Consider the following 23302-nt stretch of genomic DNA (forward strand, 5'->3'; position numbering starts at 1 on the left):
TAATGAAAAAAATATTTTCCAATGTAAAAATTATACATGTCATGATGTAGGAAGATACAGTGAATCTAGTTTGAGCAATACAAGGAATGTGTCACCATATTCTTACAATTTAGCACACTTTTATTCCTACTGTGGAAGCACTGACAATGAAGTTACGCCATAGTATAATTCATAGTCTCAATGGAAATAAACAAGTGACCCAAAATAGGCCCTTGGCACTGAACGTAGCAAAACAAAATAGGCAAATGAAACGTTTTGACTAGCTGGCATTTTTACTATTTCTGAAGCTTCAGTGGAGTGCTTGGTAGTGTTTTTCTTAGACAAAAGATTTTAAGTGTCAGTATGATGAATTTTTGGACAAATTTCTACACATGTAAGACCTACCAGAAAAAAATATGTTTGGACTTGTTACAGAGTCTTGATTAAAGTATGAAAATATGAGAAGTTATGTGCATGTTTCTTCTAAATCTGTTCAAATTGTGTCCGTAATTTACAAGGCATTTATACCCGAACTTTAAAAATGCCTTCCATTCAATTATGACTTAATTGATCATAAATAGGTTTATTATGTATTTATTTAGCAGAAATAAGTTGTGTGATCAGCACTTTCTGCATGCCTTTTTACATCATTCTGTGGTCCCATTAGCCCATTTTAGAAGGGTGCCATGGCCTTCTGCCCTTTAAATTTGACCCAAAAATACCCTTGTTCCTCTTCATGTTACAATATCATTTTGTTAATTGCAAGGACTATAAATCTGGCAATAGTTGTTAATTGCTGTCTAATCAGTTAAACAAGTTTTTTTATGGCTGGTAAATTTTCGTAGAGAAACAATTAGCTGACCTAGTAGAAGATGTACCCCAACTATCACAATTTTATGGACAGGCTGTCAGTTAACAATGATTAATTTCTACTGTACAATTAATCAGACAAATACTGTCAATTTAACAAGTCAAAATTGTGTTGAACCATGTTTTTAGACAGTTGTAAATTTACATGTTTGTTTATCAAATGGTCAGTTAATTTCATTACATTTTTCAATTTTTCTGCATTATCAACATTATAGTATATTTGCCAAAAGTTGTGTTTACAGTAGTTCTGGAAAATACCATTCCTTTACATTAGTGATGATTTTGAAATCTTGATCATCTGTTACATCTCCTGAACACCTCATGGTATGCAGTAAATGTAATGAAACACATGTCAAAGTTTATCTGAATTAAAAAAGAATTAAGTAAAGTCTTGCTTTTTACAAGTGGTAATGATGTTATGTTATCTTAAATGTGATAAAATACAATCACTGGAGGTTTGCAGGAGGCCACTTCTAGATCATTTAAAGGTGTAGGGGCATTAAACTATGACCCAAAAATATCAACTTTGTTGAAACAACATACAAATTGATCAGAACATAGTAAAATAAATAAAAAAATATAAGGAAGGCATTTGTCTTTAGTGCAAACAAATCATTTGATAGAGTCCCTTTTAAATAACATGGATTTCATGTAATTTTTGCTAAATTTGATTTAGGATAATTTCATCTTTGGGAACTGGCAAATGATATTCCAAATATTTGTAATTTACTCAGTCAAACAGTTCAGGATCGGTGAAAATGCTTTTTTTGACATTAACCAGAAGTAGTTTTTTTTTTTTAAATATCTGAGGATGAAAAAAAACATGTGGCTCTTTGAAACATTTTGTCTAGCAGGTGTTTTGACTAATTTTCAAAGCTTCAGTAGATAGAGATGTAGCGTTTTGCTTTGAGGAAAATTTCTCAAGTGGTCTATTTGATAAATTTTTAGACTAATTAATTCTAAAAATGCAATTTTTCTTTAGGCGATTTTTATATGCTCCTGAAGGGAACATTTATGGTTGTATTATCAACTTGGTTCTGTATACGTATGGCAAGAAAAAGCATCAATATCCGGTTTGTACCTGCATTTGCAGAAGCTGAAAAACAGCATAATGGCAGCTTCATTTGCGTTTACGAAAATTACATAAAAAATCAAAACGAATCAATTCTATAAAATGAATCAAATTGTTATAAAAACATAATTAAACTATACGAAATGAAACAGAATGAAGCGAAACTAAGTATAATAAAAGAAATCTTTTAAGATGTTTTTCTCAAATTATAAGAACCATAATGTTAACCAGTGCAGGACAATTCAATCCAAAGACATTTCAGACCATGAAATCCAATAATTCCTTATGAATGCCAGACATTTCGGCCAATAGACATATCAGACCATGACAATTAGTATAATGCTTTAGGACAAATATATATCATTACAAAATTTACCATACTTAAAGGTTATAAGTATAATATATCAAATCAGACCTGACAAAAATTATCAAAGTTGTTTTTACGTAATGTTTCTTCAGGAGCATTAAAAGGTTTCACCTTCATCATATTATATATGTGTGTATTAAAATGTCTGTGTATGATTTGTTTTTGTGTGTTAAATTTTGACACATGATTTCAAGGTACCAAATGAACCAAAATTAAACCACATGTACAGCCTAATTTTCCCAATTTACAGTTATTAGGGACATTGTATTCATTTTTAGCTCACCTGGCCATAGGCCATGTGAGCTATTGCCATCACTTGGCGTCTGTCGTCGTTAACAATTTCTTCAAACATCCTGTCCTCTGAAACTACTGAATAGATTTGCATGGAACTTGAAATAACGTTACTAAAAATAGAACATAGGGGTCAGACAGATTTTTGCATATATCTCCATAATGTTAGGTTTAGCCAAATTCTGACGTGGTAAAAGTATTTAGCATGATGAGATCTATCTGTGTTCAAATACTGGTGAAAATCTGTTGACCTATGTTGGAGTTATTGCCTTTTTTGGACGTTTTTTTGCTGTTTTTGATGTTATTACTTCCAAAAATCTTTTCCTCAGAAAATGCTATACAGAATTCAATGAAAGTTGGTATTCTCTGTATTATTAGGATATCCTGCACAAAATAAATGTTTTGATTTTTGATTGGTTATTAAACATAGCCTTCGTTTCTTAAAATAAAACATAGGGGTCAGACAGTACTTTTGTGTATATATGTTTGAAACCTTTAGATTTAGCTAATATCTTTCAATTGCTGAAATGATCCTTATTACAAGGCCTACAAAAGTTTCCAAGGGTTCAAAGCTGTCAGACGCCTCCATGTAAGAGTTACTGCCCTTGAGAGGAGAAAAATGACAGGTTTTTAGTTTTCAGCTAATATCTTGAAAACTATGATAGATAGAATGAGACTTTCGATTGCTGAAACGATTCTTATTATCAGTCCCACAAAAGTCTCCAAGGATCAAAGTTGTCAGACCACTCCATGTAAGAGTTATTGTCCTTGAAATGCAAAAAATTATGTTTTTAGCAGTTTTCAGCCAATATCTTGAAAACTATAATAGATAGGATGAAACCTACAGTTGATGAAATGATCCTTATGATAAGTTCTACCAGAGTCTTCGTGGAGTCAGAATTGTTGGACAACTCCTTGTTGGAGTTATTGCCCTTGAAAGTCAAAAAAATTAATCAGGTGAGCGATTCAAGCTCCTGGGAGCCTCTTGTTTGCAGTTGACATGATTGAATTTTATAAAATTAAGATTACTAAAGATAAAAATGAAACAAATGTTTAAAATCTTTTGTGATTTATCTTTTTCAGCTTTATTATTGCTTTGTAAGTGACATGTCCGAAAATGCCTAATTGTGCTGTATGTCTTGACTTGGTTAGAGTGCCAACCTGCTGTGTGCCTTGTGGACATATCTTTTGTTATTCCTGTATCCACAGATGGATTTCTCGCTCACCTGATACAAAATGTCCCCAGTGTAGAGGAACAATTCATAATATTCAGAAAATCATTCTGGAGTCAACAGAATCTGCTGGTAAATGGTTAAATACAGTTTCATTTGATTCAACCCTTATAAATGAACTGCTAAAGTGTTGTTCATTACTTTAAAAATAACTTCAATGCAAAGTTTCAGTTTAATCTACATGTGTATGCTAAAAAAATAAAAGTAAAGTGATTTTTATCTAAATTATTAAAAAGAACGTTTTTTAGGTGGCAGTATTGTGTCTTTACTGTAAGTTTTTATGATAATTGTAGAGTTAACAGAAGAAGATCTTCAAGATCCATGGAGTCATTCAGACTGGGACAATATACTGTTATCTATACTAAATATCTGGAAAACAAGTTCGGTCAAGCGTGTCTGTGATAGAGTCAAAGGTACACTATATAATATAAAATAGAAACCTTACAAAATATTAAAGGCAAAACTATATATACCCAGAAGTTGTCTCTCGCTTCCTGATCCTGCTATTACTCAAGATATCAAATATTTTTTCAAACCAAAAGTATCAACAGTTTTAAAATCAGATTTGGATTGCTTTCTTTCTCATTATTTGTTTCCAGCTTTCTAATTATGATTTTCAAACCTCTTGGACAAAATGTTGTAATGGAATACAGGTCTCTATAACATTTTTTTTTCTACTTGTCTTGTAGGATAAGAAGATACCAAAACTTACTTGTCTAAATGAAAATGGAAATTTTCATGAAAAATTCAATTTTTATTAAATGGATTAAATTATACATAAGAACAAAACTTTAATTATCTGACATTCTTGTCAATATATGTTAAAACCATGTTAGTTATATGTGTCAGTTAATCTTTGTTTATATTCTGTCTCAGTGTTATCATTTCAACAAGTGAATCCCTGTCTACCAAGTGAACCACTAAGTTTGATAACGTCTGTTATATGATTATTTATGTTCTTACTATTTCAAACCACCTGACAAAGAACCAGTTTTGAATTATTGGTTATAAGTTATGATGGTCAAATTTTATTTCAGTTGTTTACTCATTGTTTATAAGCAACCACTTTAGGAAATCTTCTATATAGTACTGCAAGGTTTCATACCTCATAAAAGAAGGTTGGGATTTACATTTGGGGTTATGATTCTAAAGTTTGGAGAATAGGGGACCAAAAAGGGTAAAAATATAATTTCTTTTTTTATTTCAGCACAATAAGTGGAGTAAAAATGTCTGGATCTCTATGAAATTATTCATTTTATGTTGGATAATTGTTGTTGGGCACTAAGAGGGTATTCAATAGGGACAGAGGGGTGTGGTCATGATTGGGATTGAGCATAGTGCCCTTTCATTGTTCCCTGGCGTGGACACTGCAGTACATACGTGTAGGAATGTTGGATCTGATATCAATAAAAGAAATTTGACGTTGTGGATCTTGATAAAGACCAATTTAAAAGAAAGAAAGAAAATAAATACATTTATAAAAGTTACTGTACATAATTGTTTTTTATGCAACCTCTGTGAATTATGTATATATTTCAGATCGAGCCTTCAGTAATATCTATGCAAGACAGTTTGTGAATGGATGTTGTCAAGGTTACCAGCATTGTGTAAACTTGTTGGGAGAATTTCAGAGATTGGATGGTACTTAAATTAACTATCGATAATTAGAAGAAACTTACAAAAAGAATATTCCACACTTTAACTGCTCTTAAAAACTTTTAAGTTGGACAGTCTCACTTTGCAGTGTGCTAAATAGACAGAAAGTCACAGGACAAAAAGTCACAAATAATTGTTTGATCAAAATGAATAGTAAAACAGTTCAAAAGAGTATATTTCAAAATAAATCATATTCTGATGTTTAGCTACTCTTTAATGAATACAAAAATCAACATAAATGTCAAATTTTATAATTTGAAGCCAAAAAATAACATCATTTCGTATGAAGCCATTCAATAATCCACCCCTTTGACACTTTGTTATCATAATAATTATGATTCTAAATATTTTTTCTTGCAAATTTTGATGTTTGTTATTAATCTAGAGTGCTAATATATAAACAGAAATAAATTGTTAAAAAATGTATTTTTTAGATTCTTTGCATAAAATCATACATTATGATTGTGACTTTTTATCCTGTGACTTTCTGTCCTACATTCTACAGTGACATGTATTCAATTGCCTTCTTTCATGCAAATCTGCAAATTATGCGCAAGCTTCCTACAAAACTCCATCAAAATTAATTGAGCAGTTTGGCACGAACTGACAAACAGGGTGATTCCTTATATACCCCAAATTTGTTCAGTGAGGATGTGATAATCATTTATAATCTTGATCTGACTGTTGCCATGTACATTGGCAATATGTTCCCATCGGAAATCTGTGAAATCTGTCCATAAGTGATATCCAGAATAAACCATATACATGTACTTACTATAACAAATCATGTTCAGAAGCCCCTTCATATTAATTTCTATAATGTGCATTGTGTCTATGAAAATGAATCTCCAGTCCATAACAGATTTGTTTTTAACATTTAAGGAGGTAGACTTAGGGTAAAGGACATAACTCTTGAAATCAGTGATATGCTTGTACCACATCCAATTTCACCAAAGTCTATCTATCAAGTTTTCTTTTGGAACAGAATGAAATCAGCATTTGATGTTTAAATCAGTGATGTAAAATGCTGAATACAAACGTTTCAATGATTTATAAGAGAATTGTTTCCCTTACCCTATGTCTACCTCCTTAAATCTCTCATTACAGAGTGACTGGAACATTTTAGTTTACCATTCCATTGTGATTAAAATCCTATCTAAATATTTGGGAGGTTGAATGAAGAATTGTTTGATGTAGCTTTAGTAAATTTTCAGTAACATATTTTTTTTTTTTTTTTTAAGGAGATATAGAAGAAAAAGCACAATGGTTAAAAGACAAAACAAAATTCTATGTAGACATAATTAAAACAAGGACAATGAACCACCCAAGAATAGGTAAGTTATAATTTTTATATTAAAATTTTTAATTTTAATGAAAATGTTTAATTTTGTAACAAAAATGTGCTTAAGTTTTATGAAATGTACATGTAATTTAATAGTAACATACATTTTTGAAGTGTATCATGGTTTTTTTGGAGCATGTTTTGTGCTTTATGTAAAATTGTGGTGGATATTTTTTATTCCCTTGGTCATGTTTTACATATTTTGGTTTACAAGTATGTTAAAGTAGTTAGTGCTTAATATTGTATTATTACCAGTATATGTTTTACATATTACGATATATGTTGTAGTTGATCTGAGAACAAGATGGAGTAACCTGAATGATGACAGAAAGTTCTGGTACACTGTCTTACTAGTCATCCTAGTATTTATGCTTCTGGCAGATGTTCAGAATGAAAATGGACTGTTCCAGCTGGTCACATGGCCAATATGCAAAACAATGTTGACAATTGTTTATGAATTCCTTCGGTGTTTATGCTATATTCCTGTGCGACCATTCTTTGGTATTATTAGATGTGCCATCGAGATACTGTGGATATTGGTTGACATTGTTATCAATACAATACTTTGTCTGATGAACATAGCAACAATTCTGCTCATACTTCCAGCAAACCTACTGAACAGTTTCAGTATATTGATTCCTAATATGGCGGCAAAAGTCAAAGTGTTTTTACCGGTGATTATGCTTGCGTACCTTCTTGTACCAAGGTTTCAGCTATGGTGTAGACAAATGTTAGTGAGATTACAAAGGAATATTCATGTCCAAGAGCATTGATTTGTTGTATATTGTTACTGTTTTGCCTAACATGTTAGCATCTACTTCTATCTCTGCTCACTTAAACCTTTGGCTTAGAAAAAAATAATAATTTTGTTTGTTAGTTTTATTTTTATGGCATTTACCATACCAAAACTCGCTAACAGCAATTTTAAGTTTGAAATCATATCCTTAGATATATTAGGTATATTTTCAAACTGGAACAAACTGGAATATTGATTGTGGTAAAGCTGAATTATAGAAATACAGTTGTAATTGAGTTAAGAAACATGGTGTAATAATGCTTTCAAGATTTTGTTCTTTTGCGATATACATGTTTTGGTGGTAGATTTGTCTGTCCTTCCTACAATAGTAGCATGTGATGTAAATTTAAATACCATATTTTAGGTTTTTTTTTTGTTACAACTAAGGTTTTGAGATAACATCAGGTAATGAGATCTGTGCCAGGTTTCATGATATCAGATTAAATTTCTTTATACCCTTCCATATCTCAAAATTTGACCAATCGGGGATGGGTTTTATAAAAAGTTGAGAATTTCCTCAAATCCTTTGTTTTTCCTTGAATCTTTATGTGATCTTATTGGTTGAAATTTGGGTTGAGGAAGAACTTGAGAATTTTTTGAAACTGGGTACAGAACACTTAAAATCAAAGATATGAGGATAATTCAGATATTGTTGAAAATCTTAATTTGCAATTTTCAAATAAAATCCAGGCCTTACATATGCTTATTTTACAGATTTTTTTGTTGTTGTTACAGTCAGGAATTGTACAACTATATTTTTATTTTTGAGTGAACTAGTCTTTCATCTTGTTCAGTGTCATTGTTTACAGGTCATAGGTGAAGTGTTATACTTGTTACTGCTCACTATTTGCATTTAACTATGAAAAAATACATATATGATCAAGTAAAATTATTTTGTCAAACAGCTGTTTTACCCTTCAGTTCCTTTTTTTATATGCCCAATTTCAGTGATGATTTGCAAGGTTTTTTTTTCACTTGTAAAATAAAAAATGTTTTGGTGCTGCAAAATTTTCACAAATGCCATTTATGTTTTTTCTTGTAAATAAGTTTTTGGAATGAGGTCTGTGCCAGGTGTGATAAAAATATCAAATTGAGAAATTCCTAACATCCTTCCACATCTAAAAATTTCACCAATCAGGTCTGAAGAAGAATTTAAGGAAAACCTCATTTTGAGATTTTTTTTTTATGAAACAGAGTACAGATCAGATGAAAAGAAGGATAATTCAGGCAATGCTGAAAATTTCAAATGAAATCCTTCATATCTGGAAAACCAAACTTAATTTAGTTGGTGTTTAAAACTGATTTTTTTTTTAAATAAGATATGGAGACCAGTGATCTCACTGTATGATATAGATGTCTATAAATGAAGACCAATGGTCTCACAATTTTTAATTGTGTAAGTGCAGATCAGTGGTCTCACAATTTGTGATCTATGTAAATGGAGACTAGTGGTCTCACAATATGATATAGATCTTTGAAAATGGAGACCAGTGGACTCTAAATGATGAAGATCTGTAAATGTTTGAGATTTTTCTTCAGTGCTTGTGCCAAAAATATCTTGTTAAATGAATTGCAATTTGTATATCCTAACTTCATTTATGTTGTATATAAAATGTATAGTGTTTTCTACCCAATGAACATATCACTGGATAAAGACTTAATTTTCTGATTTTATACCAAACATTTTACACTAGTGAGAATTTGTAATGGGCGTATCATAGACACCCTTTAATATCATTACATGCATGTATATTGTGTTACAGTAGTTTTAATTGTTCAGTTCAAAGCTACTCTCATTTAAAAAAATTGAAATGCACTTGCTTTTTTTTTCCCTAAACTAAGCCTTACTTATAGAACCTTACTCTGAAAGCAGTTAAATATTGTACATTTTATATCTTTACTATAGAGACATTAAGTCTCGTTTTTTTCTTATTCTTGATTTAGCATCTTTATTCAATGAACAACATTTAAAACCCTTGGCAGCCGCCCCCTTTGCATGGCATCATAGAATGTTGTTTATTGCACAGACAAGCACTCACACAAGAGCAGAACTCTACAATGTGGATGCCAATCATTTTGGTTTATTTTAACCTAGTTACAATAGATTTTATACTGAATATTTGAAAGAAGATAAATTGTTTATGGTTGATATATGAACTACATAAAGTACTTATGAAAACATATCATATTTGACAAATAATACTATTAATTGAATCAGTTTTACAGCAAAAGATCCATTTTACTAAATAAATAATTATAATATCTTGTATTATTATATAGTAATAAATATTTTACTACTCAAATCAATAAAAAACAAAGCATGCAATATATCCTGGTAATTGCACACAAACTTTCATTTGTATCTGGAAAAATTCGAAGACGTTCCAAATATGTTTTTAAATTTATTGCACTGTTGTAGTCTGCTAAAAGAATGGCTGAACGGGATATTGACAGTTTGTTATAAAATGGCATTGACCTCTTTATATGGGTCAACATATTTCCGTGTTCAGTGACAGTTATTGTGATTCCATTTTTCTTCCAAATACATGTAATACAAACAAAAAATGCATTCCTTTCAATTTTACTACAATTTATCAAACATTCATAAATTCATATTGCACTAGTTCATATTTTTATTATGCATCATATTTGAACTATTGCAATAAAACACATATAACGTTGTCAAATGCATTATATCCAACATATATAGTATAATGTTAGCTGAAATATTTATTACTATATAATAAAAGGGTTATTGCATGAATACTGGTGAATATTGTACCTCGCAGAATATTTACCAGTATTCATGCAATAACCCTATATTATTGCATGGTTCTGTTTTGGCCAATAATGTAATTTTTGTTTTTTGTTTTTGTTTTTTTTGCCATAGCCTGTCTGACGCATAAAAAAAAACTGACAGGCTTTTTGGTGGAGTATTGTTGATCTTTTTTTCTTTTCTTTTTTTCATTTTCAGGTCTTTTAATAATATTTTTCTCTGTCACTTCAAAAGTTGTTTACAACATAAGCACAAATTATTAGTTACAACAATTTTACTGCAATACAAATCTTTATATTAATCTTTCGAAAATAGAAGTTCTGACTTAATATGATTTGGGAGAGAAAAAAATTTTTCTGCAGACCCACCAATCTTTTTTTCAGCATTTTGACTATGGCAAACAGAAATATTTTAGAGTCTGGCCTTGCATGTAACATAATGCTCAAGAATCTCATTAATTAAAATGTAGATATGATTATTTAAATAATATTGAATAATTGCTTGTTGAAACATGTATATAATGTTGAAGAATAATATTTTAATAATCTCTTTACTTGTTTATTGACTTCAGAAAAATGTATTGCTTTTCATAATGATGGATGAGTAAGCTTTTATACTAGTACACTTATTCAATATTTCCTATTTTGTCCTGATTACTAATTTATGTGTGCTTTATTTATAGTCACACTGAAATCAGACATTTTTTTTTCTAAAATGATATATCTTTAAAAGGGCACTTAATTCCAATGTTATATCATGGCATTTTCTAAAAATCCATGCTATATTGTTGACCTCTATCTTTGTTGTTTTTACAATGTAATTTTTTTGAGAATTGTATAATTCTCTGAAGATTGAACCTCTCTCAGTTCTATAAGGCACCAAATCATTTAGAAAAATTAAGTTAGCTCACAAATGAATATTCTGCACATGTGTGATTAATCATTATAAGCCAGTGATTGAAAATGCATGACTTTTTTACCACCAGGCTGTGATTAAATTATCATAATTTTTCGAAGTTTTCCACAGATTTTATAGGGTAAAAGATTCCTTTTTTAAATCTATTTCTCCACTCTCATTTAAACCACTCCTTACTGAAGGAGGTAGACCTAGGGTAAGGGACACAACTCCTACAGATCATTGAAACATTTCTATTCAGCATTTTACATCAATCTCATGTAAGCATCATAGTATTCTGGACTGTTTTCATTCAGTTTCAAATGATTTAAAGAGTTATGTCCTGTGCCTTGGACTACTTCCATAAGGGGAATTTATATTTGAGATGAACTTTTCCTGTATTTGTATCTTAGAAGATAAGGTTGCAGTAGTGAGTTTCTATTTATAGAACAAACATGTAGCAAACTTACATGTATTTTGCTAGCTCACTCTTTATATTAATTTAAGATTTGTTAATTTTGACAACAATTTGTATGCAATTAAATGGATGACTATTTGCAATTAATTTACCAGTGTTATGTGGTCATGTAGAAAGCATGGCCCCTACGCTTATTCTGAACACTTATTTTATATTAACTTTATTTAATTTTATTTGTACAGTGTTGTTCAATGCATGACTTTTTTTTTGCTTGTTTGAAAGGATACATTTTTGCAAAAACTGTTACTTTTGTTGTTAGATGACAAATCAATTACTATATAGGATCCCCATAAAGTTATTTTTTATGGATTTTTGTACTTTAAATTTAATGATTAAAAGTTACATTCAATGAAAATTTGTTTTAATACGCCAGTCTTTTTGACAGGGCATTTTATGTTATACTGGTGTGTGTGTGTGTGTCTGTTTATTTCACACTTCGCACAATAACTCAAAAATGCAGCCAACTTTTTTGATGAAATTTTGGTTTATTACGATTGCTGTGAGCTCCCTTTCTATTTTAAACAAAATTTCTATTTTTTTATTTTGAGTAAGGAACTTTATTTTTATGAAAATGGGATGATTTTCTGTTTTTTGTCCATGAAACTAAAGATATTAAGGTAAGCTCCCTTTTTATTTTTATAAAGTTTTAGTGTTTCTATTTGTAGTTATGGGTCTTTATTCCCAAAAAGGTTTTCAGACTGACTTAAAAGTGATTGCTGCCATTTTCATGAAATTTTGGGTTTAGTTTATTTCTACTGATGTAAGCTCCCTTTTAAATTGTTTTAAATTTCTGAGTTTTAGGTTTCCAGTTATGATACTTTACTAATAAACAAGAGGCTCCCAGAAGCCTGAATTGCTCACCTAGTTGAATTTTGCCTTTCAAGGGTAATAAATTTAACAAGAAGTTGTCCAACAAGTTTGTAAAGGCGACCATGTTTTTCGACAGATCAAAAATCACCACATTTTTTTTTCTATGCAGGATACCCTTAGGAAAATTTGTACCATGTTTGGTTTCAATTGGTCATGTAGTGTCAGGGGAGATTTTTGAAATAACATTAAAAATAGAAAAAAACGATAAAAAAGGGCAACAACTCCAACATGACTTTATGGATTTTAAGGAAAATTTGACCACAGATAGAACTCATGATGCTGAACACTTTTACCTGTGTCAGAATTTAGCTAATGGTTTTGGAGATACATGTGAAAAACTACTGTCTGACCCCTATAGATGTTCTATTTTTAGTAACAGCGACCATGTTCTTTGACGGATAAAAAATCCCCACATTTTTTTTCTATGCAGGATACCCCTAGGAAAATTTGTACCATATTTGGTTTCAGTTGGTCATCTAGTGTCAGGGGAGAAGATTTTTGAAAGAAATAACATTAAAAATAGCAAAAAAAAAAACGATAAAAAAAGGGCAATAACTCCAACATGACTTTATGGATTTAAACGAAAATTTGACCAGAGATAGATCTGATGACGCTGAACACTTATACCTGTGCCAGAATTTCGCTAATGGCTTTGGAGATATATCCGAAAAACTACTGTCTGACCCCTATAGATGTTCTATTTTTAGTTACAGCGGCCATGTTTTTCGACGGATCAGAAATCCCCATATCAGTTCTATGCAGTTCTATACCCCAAGGAACATTCATACCAAGCCTAATTCAAATTGATCAAGTAGTGTCAGAGGAGAAGAGTTTTGAGAAATTGTTAAAGATGACGACAACAGACGCCAAGTGATGGCAACAGCTCACATAGCCTTCGGCCAGACGAGCTGAAAGGGGGATTTTCCATATTTGCACAGTAAGGTGAAAACATTTTAAGCAATTTTTATGCAACTTTGTTGAATTGCTTATTTCTATCAATGTAAGCTTTTATATTTGGAAGTATGTGTAAACATTTCTCTATATTGGACTTCTTCTCACAAAATGGAGCAATTTCCTGTTTACTGACTATATCTAAAATAACACTTCCACTGAATGCCATGACATGGTAAATATTTATTTCCTTTGAATAAGGCTTTTGGTTTTTTAATTATCATACCTTCCAGAAACAAAATTTTAGTATGTGTAGAAATCACATTGGACATCCATATTTTTGTTTGTCTTTGTAATCTTTTATTAGTCATGACTACTTCCATTCAAGTCAAAATCTTTATTCTATGTCAAAAAATATTCACAAAGTTCAGAGTTGTATTAAGCTTGAATTTTGTGTCCATATTGGCTCCTTCTGCTCAGGGTTCAACTTCTGGGCATATCTAGATGCACTTCTTGAAGCATTTTATACCTATTCATGTACTGGTACAGCCAACTCACAAGTCTGGTTGATTTAGTGTCAAATTTTGAGTCTGCTTTTGTTTCCTTTGCCCAATGATGACTTTAAAGCATGTATGTCTGGTTCATGGAATATCAAAGTTTCCCTTTCCTAAACCTAATGATTTGACATTTTGAAGTAGTGATAGGACGTTTGCTATTATAACATTAATGAACAAGTAGCAAACAGTATACAGGTAAATAGACGGACTTTTTTGGATTTTATTTTTGGTCAAATAAACTTTGGAAGAAAAAAAAATAGTTTCTCGCCGGCAATATGGAAAAGAAATTATGTTTTAGATTGCTACATAAAAGCTTGTGTTGTATTCATTTTATGGTTCTTTCTTAGAAAATTGATAAAGTTAGATGGGAAAAATCTGTAATTAGATAGATTTCATCTCCATTAGAAATGTTACATATCAATTTGATGTCATTTGTAAAGTCTCCGTGGGTATCTTTATATCTTTTAAAACATAACGATTATGATTACTACATTCCTTGTTGATCTCTTTGATACTTCCCTTTAATACCAAAGGTTTACGCTCTCCATATATGTCTGGGATTTCAGGATACAGGTCATCACCTTAAATTTTGAACAAGAGAAAAATTAAGGGTTTTGATAGATATGGACCATATACCGGATACAATTTACATTTAGTTTTGTGCGTAAGACTTCGAATATCTACTAAAAATGTACTCCTACAACATAAGAGGTTGGAATTCTGTTTCTCCACCAAGTCAGAAAATAGCTTGCCAGACAACCTCTAGCATTGCAGGAGTACTAAAAATGTAGTGTGAACCCCGGGTATTAATAGTGAAGTACACTGGGTATTAATAGTGAAGTACCCCGGGTATTAATAGTGAAGTACCCCGGGTATTAATAGTGAAGTACCCCTGACAATGATTGGATTTTTGGTGTTTTGGTCACTTCTGCAAGCTGTGATATACAGGATGGAGTTATATTCCTAAGCATTTTTGCTGAGCTTCCTTGTCAGGAAATTGTGACATAAACGTGATACCAATGAGACTAAAGCACTATTAAACAATAATCAACTGCATTGTACACTTTCCACCAATTTGCTCAATGAACTCTTTTATGACAAACTTCATTAATTTCAAGATCATAAATACGTTAAACCTACCAGGATAAACAAGAAAAACACCATCATCACAAAGAACACGGACAGCACACATCCCCTTTATCCGTTTTTGTCTTCTTTCTTTTGTAATGTCGAGAGTTCTTCGAAGTATTTAAGTTCAACAATTTACATATTTCATATATTTGTGGCGGAGCAAGTTTTAGATTTGACTGAAGGTGGCTTTTTAACAGATTATCCGGTGATAACCACTAAAACAGAAATTAGTTGGTGAAAAAGAGCTGATTTTATAACCTGCTTTTTATATGATTCCTTGCTAGCTTTGACCTAGTATTTGATTTTTTACAACCTGATTGAAATACGCGATCTGACAATGTGCCAATTGACTTAGCGTAATCAAAGAAGATTGATTTTTTTGTCACCATATACTACTTAGAGCTACGTATTCGGACCTATTGCCTTACCTGGAAGCAGTATATGCTGCCTTTGCATGCTGAGGATGTATTCTTAACAGGTTTTACCCAACTTTACTTTCAACTAGCAGCACAACAACTGTTTTACAACAAGCAGGAATTACTCCCCTTTTCGGAGCACAAGAGTACATCCCGGTTTTAAATGGAATTGGTGCTGTTCCTTTTTCTATGTGTACTTTTTGTGCTGTACAATTTGTTCTTCGCATGGGGAGGGGGCGGGTGCACTCCAATACTTCTTGGATATGGGTGCCGCTGTGACTCTGTTACCCCACCATATTCATATATTTTGTTTTTGAATAAAAGTAGACCTTCAAATATTTTGTCAAGAAAAGAGACTTAATATCATAAAGGATTGTTCCCTTGATAATGATACACTAGGACATATAATAACAAAATTAACCATGCAATGATTCTACAAATACGAAAGTAATTATTGTCTACACAGAATAGCAATTGAAAAATGTGGCAACTAAACAAGCAATGAAAGAACAAAATAAAATTGAACAGATTCTGAATCGAAAAGCAGTATATATTAGTGTATGGTTCTGCAATGCAACAAACAGAGTTGTAAATGACGGTGAGGCGAATGGTGAGGGCAATATCACAAAATGTGAACTGCTCGTGGATTGCCATATGAAGCACGAAAACTTATATTGCCAGAGCCGTATTTGCCTTATTTGTAGTACAACCGAGCAATGTATTAAAACTTCTTTATACATATTCAACTGACATACAGTATATACAAAATATTGATTTTTGTCCACTTTGGCTTGCCATAGATTTTTTAATATTAAAAATTCATTTTGTAATATTAAATATTCATTTTCTAATATTACAAATTCATAATTTAGTAATATTATAAAGCATCACACATTTTGTAATATTACAAATTTAATTTGTAATATTAGAAAATGAATTTGTAATACATTGTATTAGAAATCACATTGTAATATTGCAAAATCAGTCACATTTTTTAATATTACCAAATGATTTTCCAATATTAAAAAAATCACAATTGAATACATCAAATCCATTTTCTAACATTAGAAAATCAATTTCTAATATTAAAAAAAATCGTTTTTTAATATTAGAAATTCAATTGAATTTTTAATATTTAAAAATATTTTTTAATATTAAAAAAGTGTTTTGTGATATAAGAAATCTAATTAGTAATGTTAGAAAATGAATTTGTAATATTCAAAAATCATTTTTTAATATTAGAAAATACTCATTTTTGTCCACTTTGGCTTGCCATAGATAATGTCATTTTTATAAGGGGAATAACACACCAAAAGATAGCTGTCCAAATTTTTGTTATCTAAGGTCAATCACATTGTATAGACTTGAAATATAAACAATAAATGAATTCGGCACGAATTCGGGAAAAAACGCATGGCAATGCCGATTCTATGCCTCATGCGCTGTTTTTATTTCAAGTCAATACATGTACCACAGAAAACAAGAAGCAGGAGGACGAATGTGACTCGATATAATATCATTTTCTTCAAATTAAATGTTCATCTGTATAATGTCTACCCTGGCTACGTTATAAATACCTGTAAAGGAACGGATTCTTTATTGTTGTGCACTGCATCAGGTATATGATCTATCATACACATGAAAAAGACCGTGTCATATCGCCTCTGTGAGCTTTTGTCTGATTTTGAAGACGTCAAAACAGGGATGAGCCAGTTCGACCATTCATTCAAAAACCATACATCTGGTACAATATTGAATGTCTTGCACATATTGATAAACTGTGAGGCATCTTCATCAACTTTTTTCCTCCAATATCCAAACTTAGACATGTCTTAACTCGTGTGGTTTAATTTTACCATCCGAGGGCGACAGTCTGTTTAAATGTTCATCATTTAACGACCTAATCAATAAAATGCCACATTCTTCCTTCGAAAGTTTCCCTAATGGTACATATTCTGAAAGCTACTTCACTTGGGATTCGTGAGAACTGAACTTCTCTTTTCCTACTAAACATAGGAGAACCAGGACCCGTATTAAAAAGTTATCAAAAGTCAACTTGCAAACATCTTTGCCTAGATTTGAAAACACATCCTGCCAATCTGGCGGATAGTCAGAATCTTCTGCCACGCCCCCTGGAAAAAACACTCATATTGGACATGAACGTGCTTCTTCTTGTCCGCTCCATCACAAGAGTTTCATATTTGCAAGTATTTCCCACGCTTTTGGATCGAGCTACTAGAATAAGTGTAGCAGCTTCTCGCCAATGCTTCAGAAATGATGCCATAGTTCAGATTATACTTTGGGAATCGGCGCTATGTATAATGTGTACCAGAGCTCTGTCAAATGACGTAATATAATTAACAGTACAACATATTTAATATTCCTTCCGGGTTAGTTTTTAACATTATAGTTTTTTAATTTTTTAATGCAGAAATGCATTAATTTTTTTAAAAGAATTAGAAAAAAAACAGGCTCATGAAGTTACAAAATTAGTCTTATGTTTTTATTTGCATCAACAGAGGCAATCTCATGCACAGTCTATGGTATATTCACCAGTTCGTGGTAAAACAATGATAACAGTGGCGGACCCAGAGTTTTAGGTAAGGGGGAGGGGCAAAAAAATTTCTTGACAGGATCACCGGTGAGGATCACGAAGTGATCCGATTGACTAGGGGAGGGGTTGCGGCATGCCCCAAAGAAAATTTTGAAATATCAAACCTCAAATCCTGCATTCTGAGGGTATCTTGAACAATTTTTTCTACAAATTTTAAAAATGACAATTTTCTAAGCCCCTCCCCCCGGATCCGCCATTGGAGTTTCTGCGATTTATTTAGATTCTAATGTGAATATTTACTTCATATTTCTAAATAGAAACAGCCCATGTGTTGCACAAAATGTTGGTGATGTTTTGTTTATCACCTTTTTACCACGGCTGTTGAGCCCCGTGCAGGTCCGGGTGTTAAAAGAATAGGCCTGCAGCAGCGCTAAGCTTGTCGTATAAGGCGACTAAATAGTGCTCAGAAACCTAGCCGGGGGCTAGGCGCTCTGCCCACAGAGCAACTGGGATGTGTGCCCCAGGTGGTGGAATGGGGTACCCCTGGCGTGTTACATGCTGGGGTTGTCAGGCTATAATACGGAAAACCTGACTGCAAACCATAGTGGTGCACCGTGTTGGGAAAGATGCCACGTTCCTCGCACGTTAAAGAACCCTGCTGTGGTATTCGATAGGAGTAGGAACCTTTGCGCTCCGCCACAGGAGGCTAAATTGCCCGACCTTGCCCATCCCCCCTTTTTCTAGTGGCAATCAGAATTTGTCGACCCTATTGTCCTTGTGACCCATCCTTTTTTTATCATTTCATGTTCATTTTATCATCCATTTCATGTTCATTGTCTGAATATAGCTGAAATATTGCTGCTCGGACGTTAAACCCCAACAAACAAACAAACAAGCCACGGCTGTTGAAGCACGTCATATTAGAACATAAGCATATAAACTCAACAATAGTGATTTTAAATGTTCATACACTAGAAACTGTTCCAATTCTAACTCAAAAAAACTATTAAAAAATTGAAGTGTGCGACACACTTATAAATAGTTATGACAGAAGTTTCATCACTGAACTCCAAAACGTATTAAAGTTCAAGAGTGGACACGATTTTATGACGGACGGACAAATAAGCTGAGTAAGATTCCCTTCAATAATCAACGGGCCCTTATAATTGTAAGATTTTTATCAGCAATCATATGGCCTCTTGAATTTGAATATATGTATTTGTTGAGGAAACAAACTCACTGTCACAAGATACATTGTACAAAATGCACCTCAAGATAGTTTGAAAGAGTATCATGGCCACGACTTGTAATTCGGGCAACTGTTTACGAAGTCGTGGCCACGGACAATTTTTTTTCTCTCGCTACATTTTGGAGATTTGTTTATTTTTTTTTCAGTAAGAAGTTTGGGAAATATGAAGTCAAGCGATTATAAGAATAGGGTATATCTGACGATAACAATAAGGTATATTTGAAACAGGTTGTGCAAAAATAAATGTATGGTTTGTACCCAGTACATAGATTGGCGATTGCAGAACTGGATGCAGATTATGAATTAAACACAAGTATTCAATACTTATGACTTTTTACTTCTACATGGTCGTGAAGGGTTTAAGTACCCAATCCATATAGAATTCAGACCAATGATAGAGATGAATCATGGTGTAGATAACCTTAATGAACTAACAATGCCTTTTCATTCTATGATATTCTGCATCTATATATCCAGGGATTTTTATAGCATACTATCCTTGATACACAATACTTTTACGAAACTAGTCCTTTCTCCATACATGTCATCACTTCTTTAAGAGTAATCGAGGGAACCAAGGTTATACCGGTAATCGAAAGAATGTATTCCAGGGACAAAGACCAGACATGGAAAACAAACACAACAAAGAACATACAATAGCCAAAATAATACATACAAAGTAATAAAAGTAAATGAGCAACTCGGACTCCACTAAAAACTTGGGGTATGGACATGGTGCACCGGTAGGGTAAGTGCATTGAATGTAACATAATGGTGTTGTTTAACATATAAATTAAATTTATACTTAACTGGGTGTTCTGATCAGATCCACAGGAAAACATGGGTTTTGTTTTAAACAGGATAATAGCTACCAAACACTTAGTGGTCGAGTGATGAAGGCAAAAAAGAACACCTCTTTGCGAATATCATTTACGATTTACCAGTAGCTTCTCACATCAAATGGTATAAAATTCTCGTTTTTAAGGCTTCTCCTGCTATCAAATTAAATGATATGCTAAATGCCAACTGAATTTGGTATTATAGAATGGCAGACCAATACATTAAATCCATAACATGTTAAATGGCAAAAAATCTGACATTAGATTATTGGTTTATTGCCAATAATATTGTAGTACATCATCGAACACGATTCTCAGCGTAATATCCTTTCTAAAGGTCCCAAGTACCGTGAATTGCGCTCCATAAATTGGAATTATAACTTTAAAGTTCTTATGGATGCCGTGGAGGACTACGCAAGAAAATGGATAAAACGATAACAAGGAGACAATGATTCTCTGTCATAGTGGTTAAAGGCCGTGTTTGAAACAAATGAAAGTTTTAAGTAGGTCAATGAGTTCCTATGCTGTATCAGTTTTCAAAGACCCCGATATAGCATAAACATTGTCTACTATACATGACAAGTATGTTGTCGTACCAGCAGACCATGCCTAAAACAAATTGTTTTTGTCTGCAAAACGTTTTACATCCAATGTTTATTATCAGAGGTAGACGTAGAAAATAATAGTAGTGATAAGACCTATACTGCTACCACACTCTCCAAAGAAGAAATTATGGAAAACCATAAATCTGTGCTATCCTCTTTTGGTCTCTATACCAAGGACGATGACTGTGATTTACAGCTATGTACTGGATTCCTAAACTCCACAATTATCCATACAAACAATGTTACATGGCTGGATCTGCAAAATGTACCAACAAACCTCTTTCAAAACTTTTAACTTGTATACTCACAGCTGTCAAAGAGGATTTGCTGTCCTAACACTTGTTACTCCCGTAGTGGTATTAATTCAATGTGGATCCTGAAAAATTCGAAAGATCTTTTGGAGACAATCAGTTCAAGACTATTATCAGAATATAATAGCATTAAAACCTATGATTTTTCAACACTGTATACTTCTATTTCACACACCCAGTTAAAATCCCGACTTAAAAACAATATACATCGTTGTTTTTTTTTAAATAAGATGGTACACCTATATACAAATATATAGTTCTTGGTAGAGATTCCTCATACTTTGTAAGAAATAATTCCAAATCATCTTCTAAATATACAGATGTTTACAAAATGCTTGAATTTTTAATCAACAACATATTTGTCCAGTGTGGTGGATACGTTTTTCAACAAACGGTCGACATTCCAATGGGAACAAACTGTGCTCCTCTACTTGCTGACCATCCTCCCAAGTCAGGTTTTGAGTCCACCTTCGCTCCCTCAAACGGAACGAAGATGGACTCAAAACCCTGATTTGGGAGGATGCTTGCTAACCTATTCATTCACTCTTATGAGGCTGATCTGATCCGAAAGAAAATATATCGTTTAGCTAGATCCTTTAATCTCAGTTTCCGCTATATAGATGACATATTATCTTTAAACAATCCTAATTTTGGGGATTTGATACATCACATCTACCCCAAAGAACTTGAGATAAAGGATACCACAGACACTGTGAAGTCAGCCCCATATCTTGACCTAAACTTAGAAATCGATGGTAAAGGAAAACTGTTGACCAAACTTTATGACAAACGTGATGACTTTTCATTCAAAATTGTGGACTTTCCTTTCATCTGTGGCAACATCCCTTCTGCACCTGTGTATGGAGTGTTCATATCACAACTCATAAGTTATACCAGAGTCCATGCAGACTTTTTGTATCGCGCTAGAATTCTAACAAATTGGCTTCTGGAGCAGGGTTATGTTGGTAGAAGATTGAAGTCATCACTACAAAAGTTATATGGTCGTTATCATGAACTCGTGGATCATTACAGTGTATCCATCTGCGCCATGAAAACTGATTAGTTCATCGTGTCATAGTTTTCCTTTCCTCTTTCGTCTACCCCAGACTTGACTTATTATGAGCAACTCGTAGGGTGTTTCTAGAAAAGCAGAGGATGCTTACCCTACCGGTGCACCTGGTCCATGCTCCCAGTTTTTGGTGGAGTCCAAGTTGCTCATTTGCTTTTGTTACTTTGCATGTATGGTTTTAGTTACTTTATTTTCTTTGTTGTGTATAACTGGTTTTCATGTCCGGTCAATGTCCCTGGATTACATTCTTTTGATTAACGCTATAACCTTGGTTCCCTTGATTACTCTATCATACATTATACAGGACTTAAGCATTATTAAACTTCTTCAAAACGTCTTTCTTAACATAATATGTTGGAGATTCTGGAGAGCTTTACAAACATGTCAAATGATGATATGCACTTAATCGAAAAATTGTTTGATCCCTTTTCTTTTTCAATGATCTTTTGTAAAAACACATGTAGATTAACAAAGCGATACTAAGAGTCCTACAAAACACTTTCTAGTTGTATGCTTTACTGTGCTGAACATGTATTGTATTGTTGATAAGGCCTTTTTTACTACTAACTTGGGCTGTTGTCGCCTTCAAACAAAATATCTGTTTTACTTTATGAACAAAATTAAAAACCTGACTTTTCATCAAGTTGTATTTTAAAAACTTTTTTTATACAGCCACAAAATCATTTTTGATAATGGTCACCCTGTCGTCATTGGTGCCCGTGAACTTGAGCTTACTCATGACAGCTTGAGTAAACTATCTTTTTTGAAATTTTAAGACATTGTTCCTAGGGACATGGCAGGGCAGATATAGTTTTTGGAAGTTAGAAATGAAGGGAAATATTAACTGTTGATCTGATTTTATGATTCAGGTGTCAAGCTGCTCCTTTTGAAATTCTGTTTAAAAAAAATCTACAAAGTAGGGTCATCTTTAACCGTTTTGGAGTCATGGATGTACAAAATGGGCCATGTTAAAAAAATGACTTTTTAACTTTTTGTTTAATTTTGAATTTTTTTATTGGATTCCTTCTGAAAATTTCAGGTATCTCTTATGGTTTAC

At 32.5% G+C, this 23302-nt stretch overlaps 2 protein-coding genes across 7 annotated transcripts in view; one reads left to right on the top strand and one right to left on the bottom strand.

The window, feature by feature from the left end:
- LOC148616167 (uncharacterized) overlaps positions 1–11085 on the top strand; it is a 30891-nt gene extending 19806 nt beyond the window's left edge. For all 4 annotated transcript variants that reach the window (XM_088582921.1, XM_088582919.1, XM_088582920.1 and 1 more), the window contains 5 exons: positions 3663–3883; positions 4105–4224; positions 5351–5452; positions 6709–6801; positions 7098–11085. In XM_088582921.1, coding sequence (XP_088439047.1) covers positions 3697–3883; positions 4105–4224; positions 5351–5452; positions 6709–6801; positions 7098–7582 — 987 coding nt within the window. In that variant the 5' untranslated portion in view covers positions 3663–3696 and the 3' untranslated portion in view covers positions 7583–11085. The remainder of the gene's footprint in view (positions 1–3662; positions 3884–4104; positions 4225–5350; positions 5453–6708; positions 6802–7097) is intronic.
- Positions 11086–13816: 2731 nt separating this feature from the next.
- Positions 13817–17973, bottom strand: LOC148616169 (acyl-coenzyme A diphosphatase NUDT19-like). Of its 3 annotated transcripts, none has more exons than XR_015922117.1 (2): positions 15631–17773; positions 13817–14652 (listed from the first exon to the last, which is right to left on the bottom strand). XR_015922117.1 is itself a non-coding variant. In XM_088582925.1 (2 exons), the coding sequence occupies exons 1-2, from the start codon at positions 15261–15263 to the stop codon at positions 14489–14491; spliced, it is 216 nt and encodes a 71-aa protein (XP_088439051.1). In that variant the 5' UTR covers positions 15264–17773; the 3' UTR covers positions 13831–14488. The 3 variants fall into 3 exon arrangements, 2 of the variants coding, with proteins under 2 accessions (XP_088439051.1, XP_088439050.1); XM_088582925.1 differs by having other exon boundaries at positions 13831–14652; positions 15212–17773; XM_088582924.1 differs by having other exon boundaries at positions 13834–14652; positions 17196–17973.
- Positions 17974–23302: the final 5329 nt, after the last annotated feature.

Source organism: Perna viridis, chromosome 5 (genome assembly GCF_037379345.1).
Source record: "Perna viridis isolate PV_CMFRI_1.1 ecotype Kerala chromosome 5, ASM3737934v1, whole genome shotgun sequence".
In the NCBI taxonomy this organism is placed as follows: domain Eukaryota; kingdom Metazoa; phylum Mollusca; class Bivalvia; order Mytilida; family Mytilidae; genus Perna; species Perna viridis.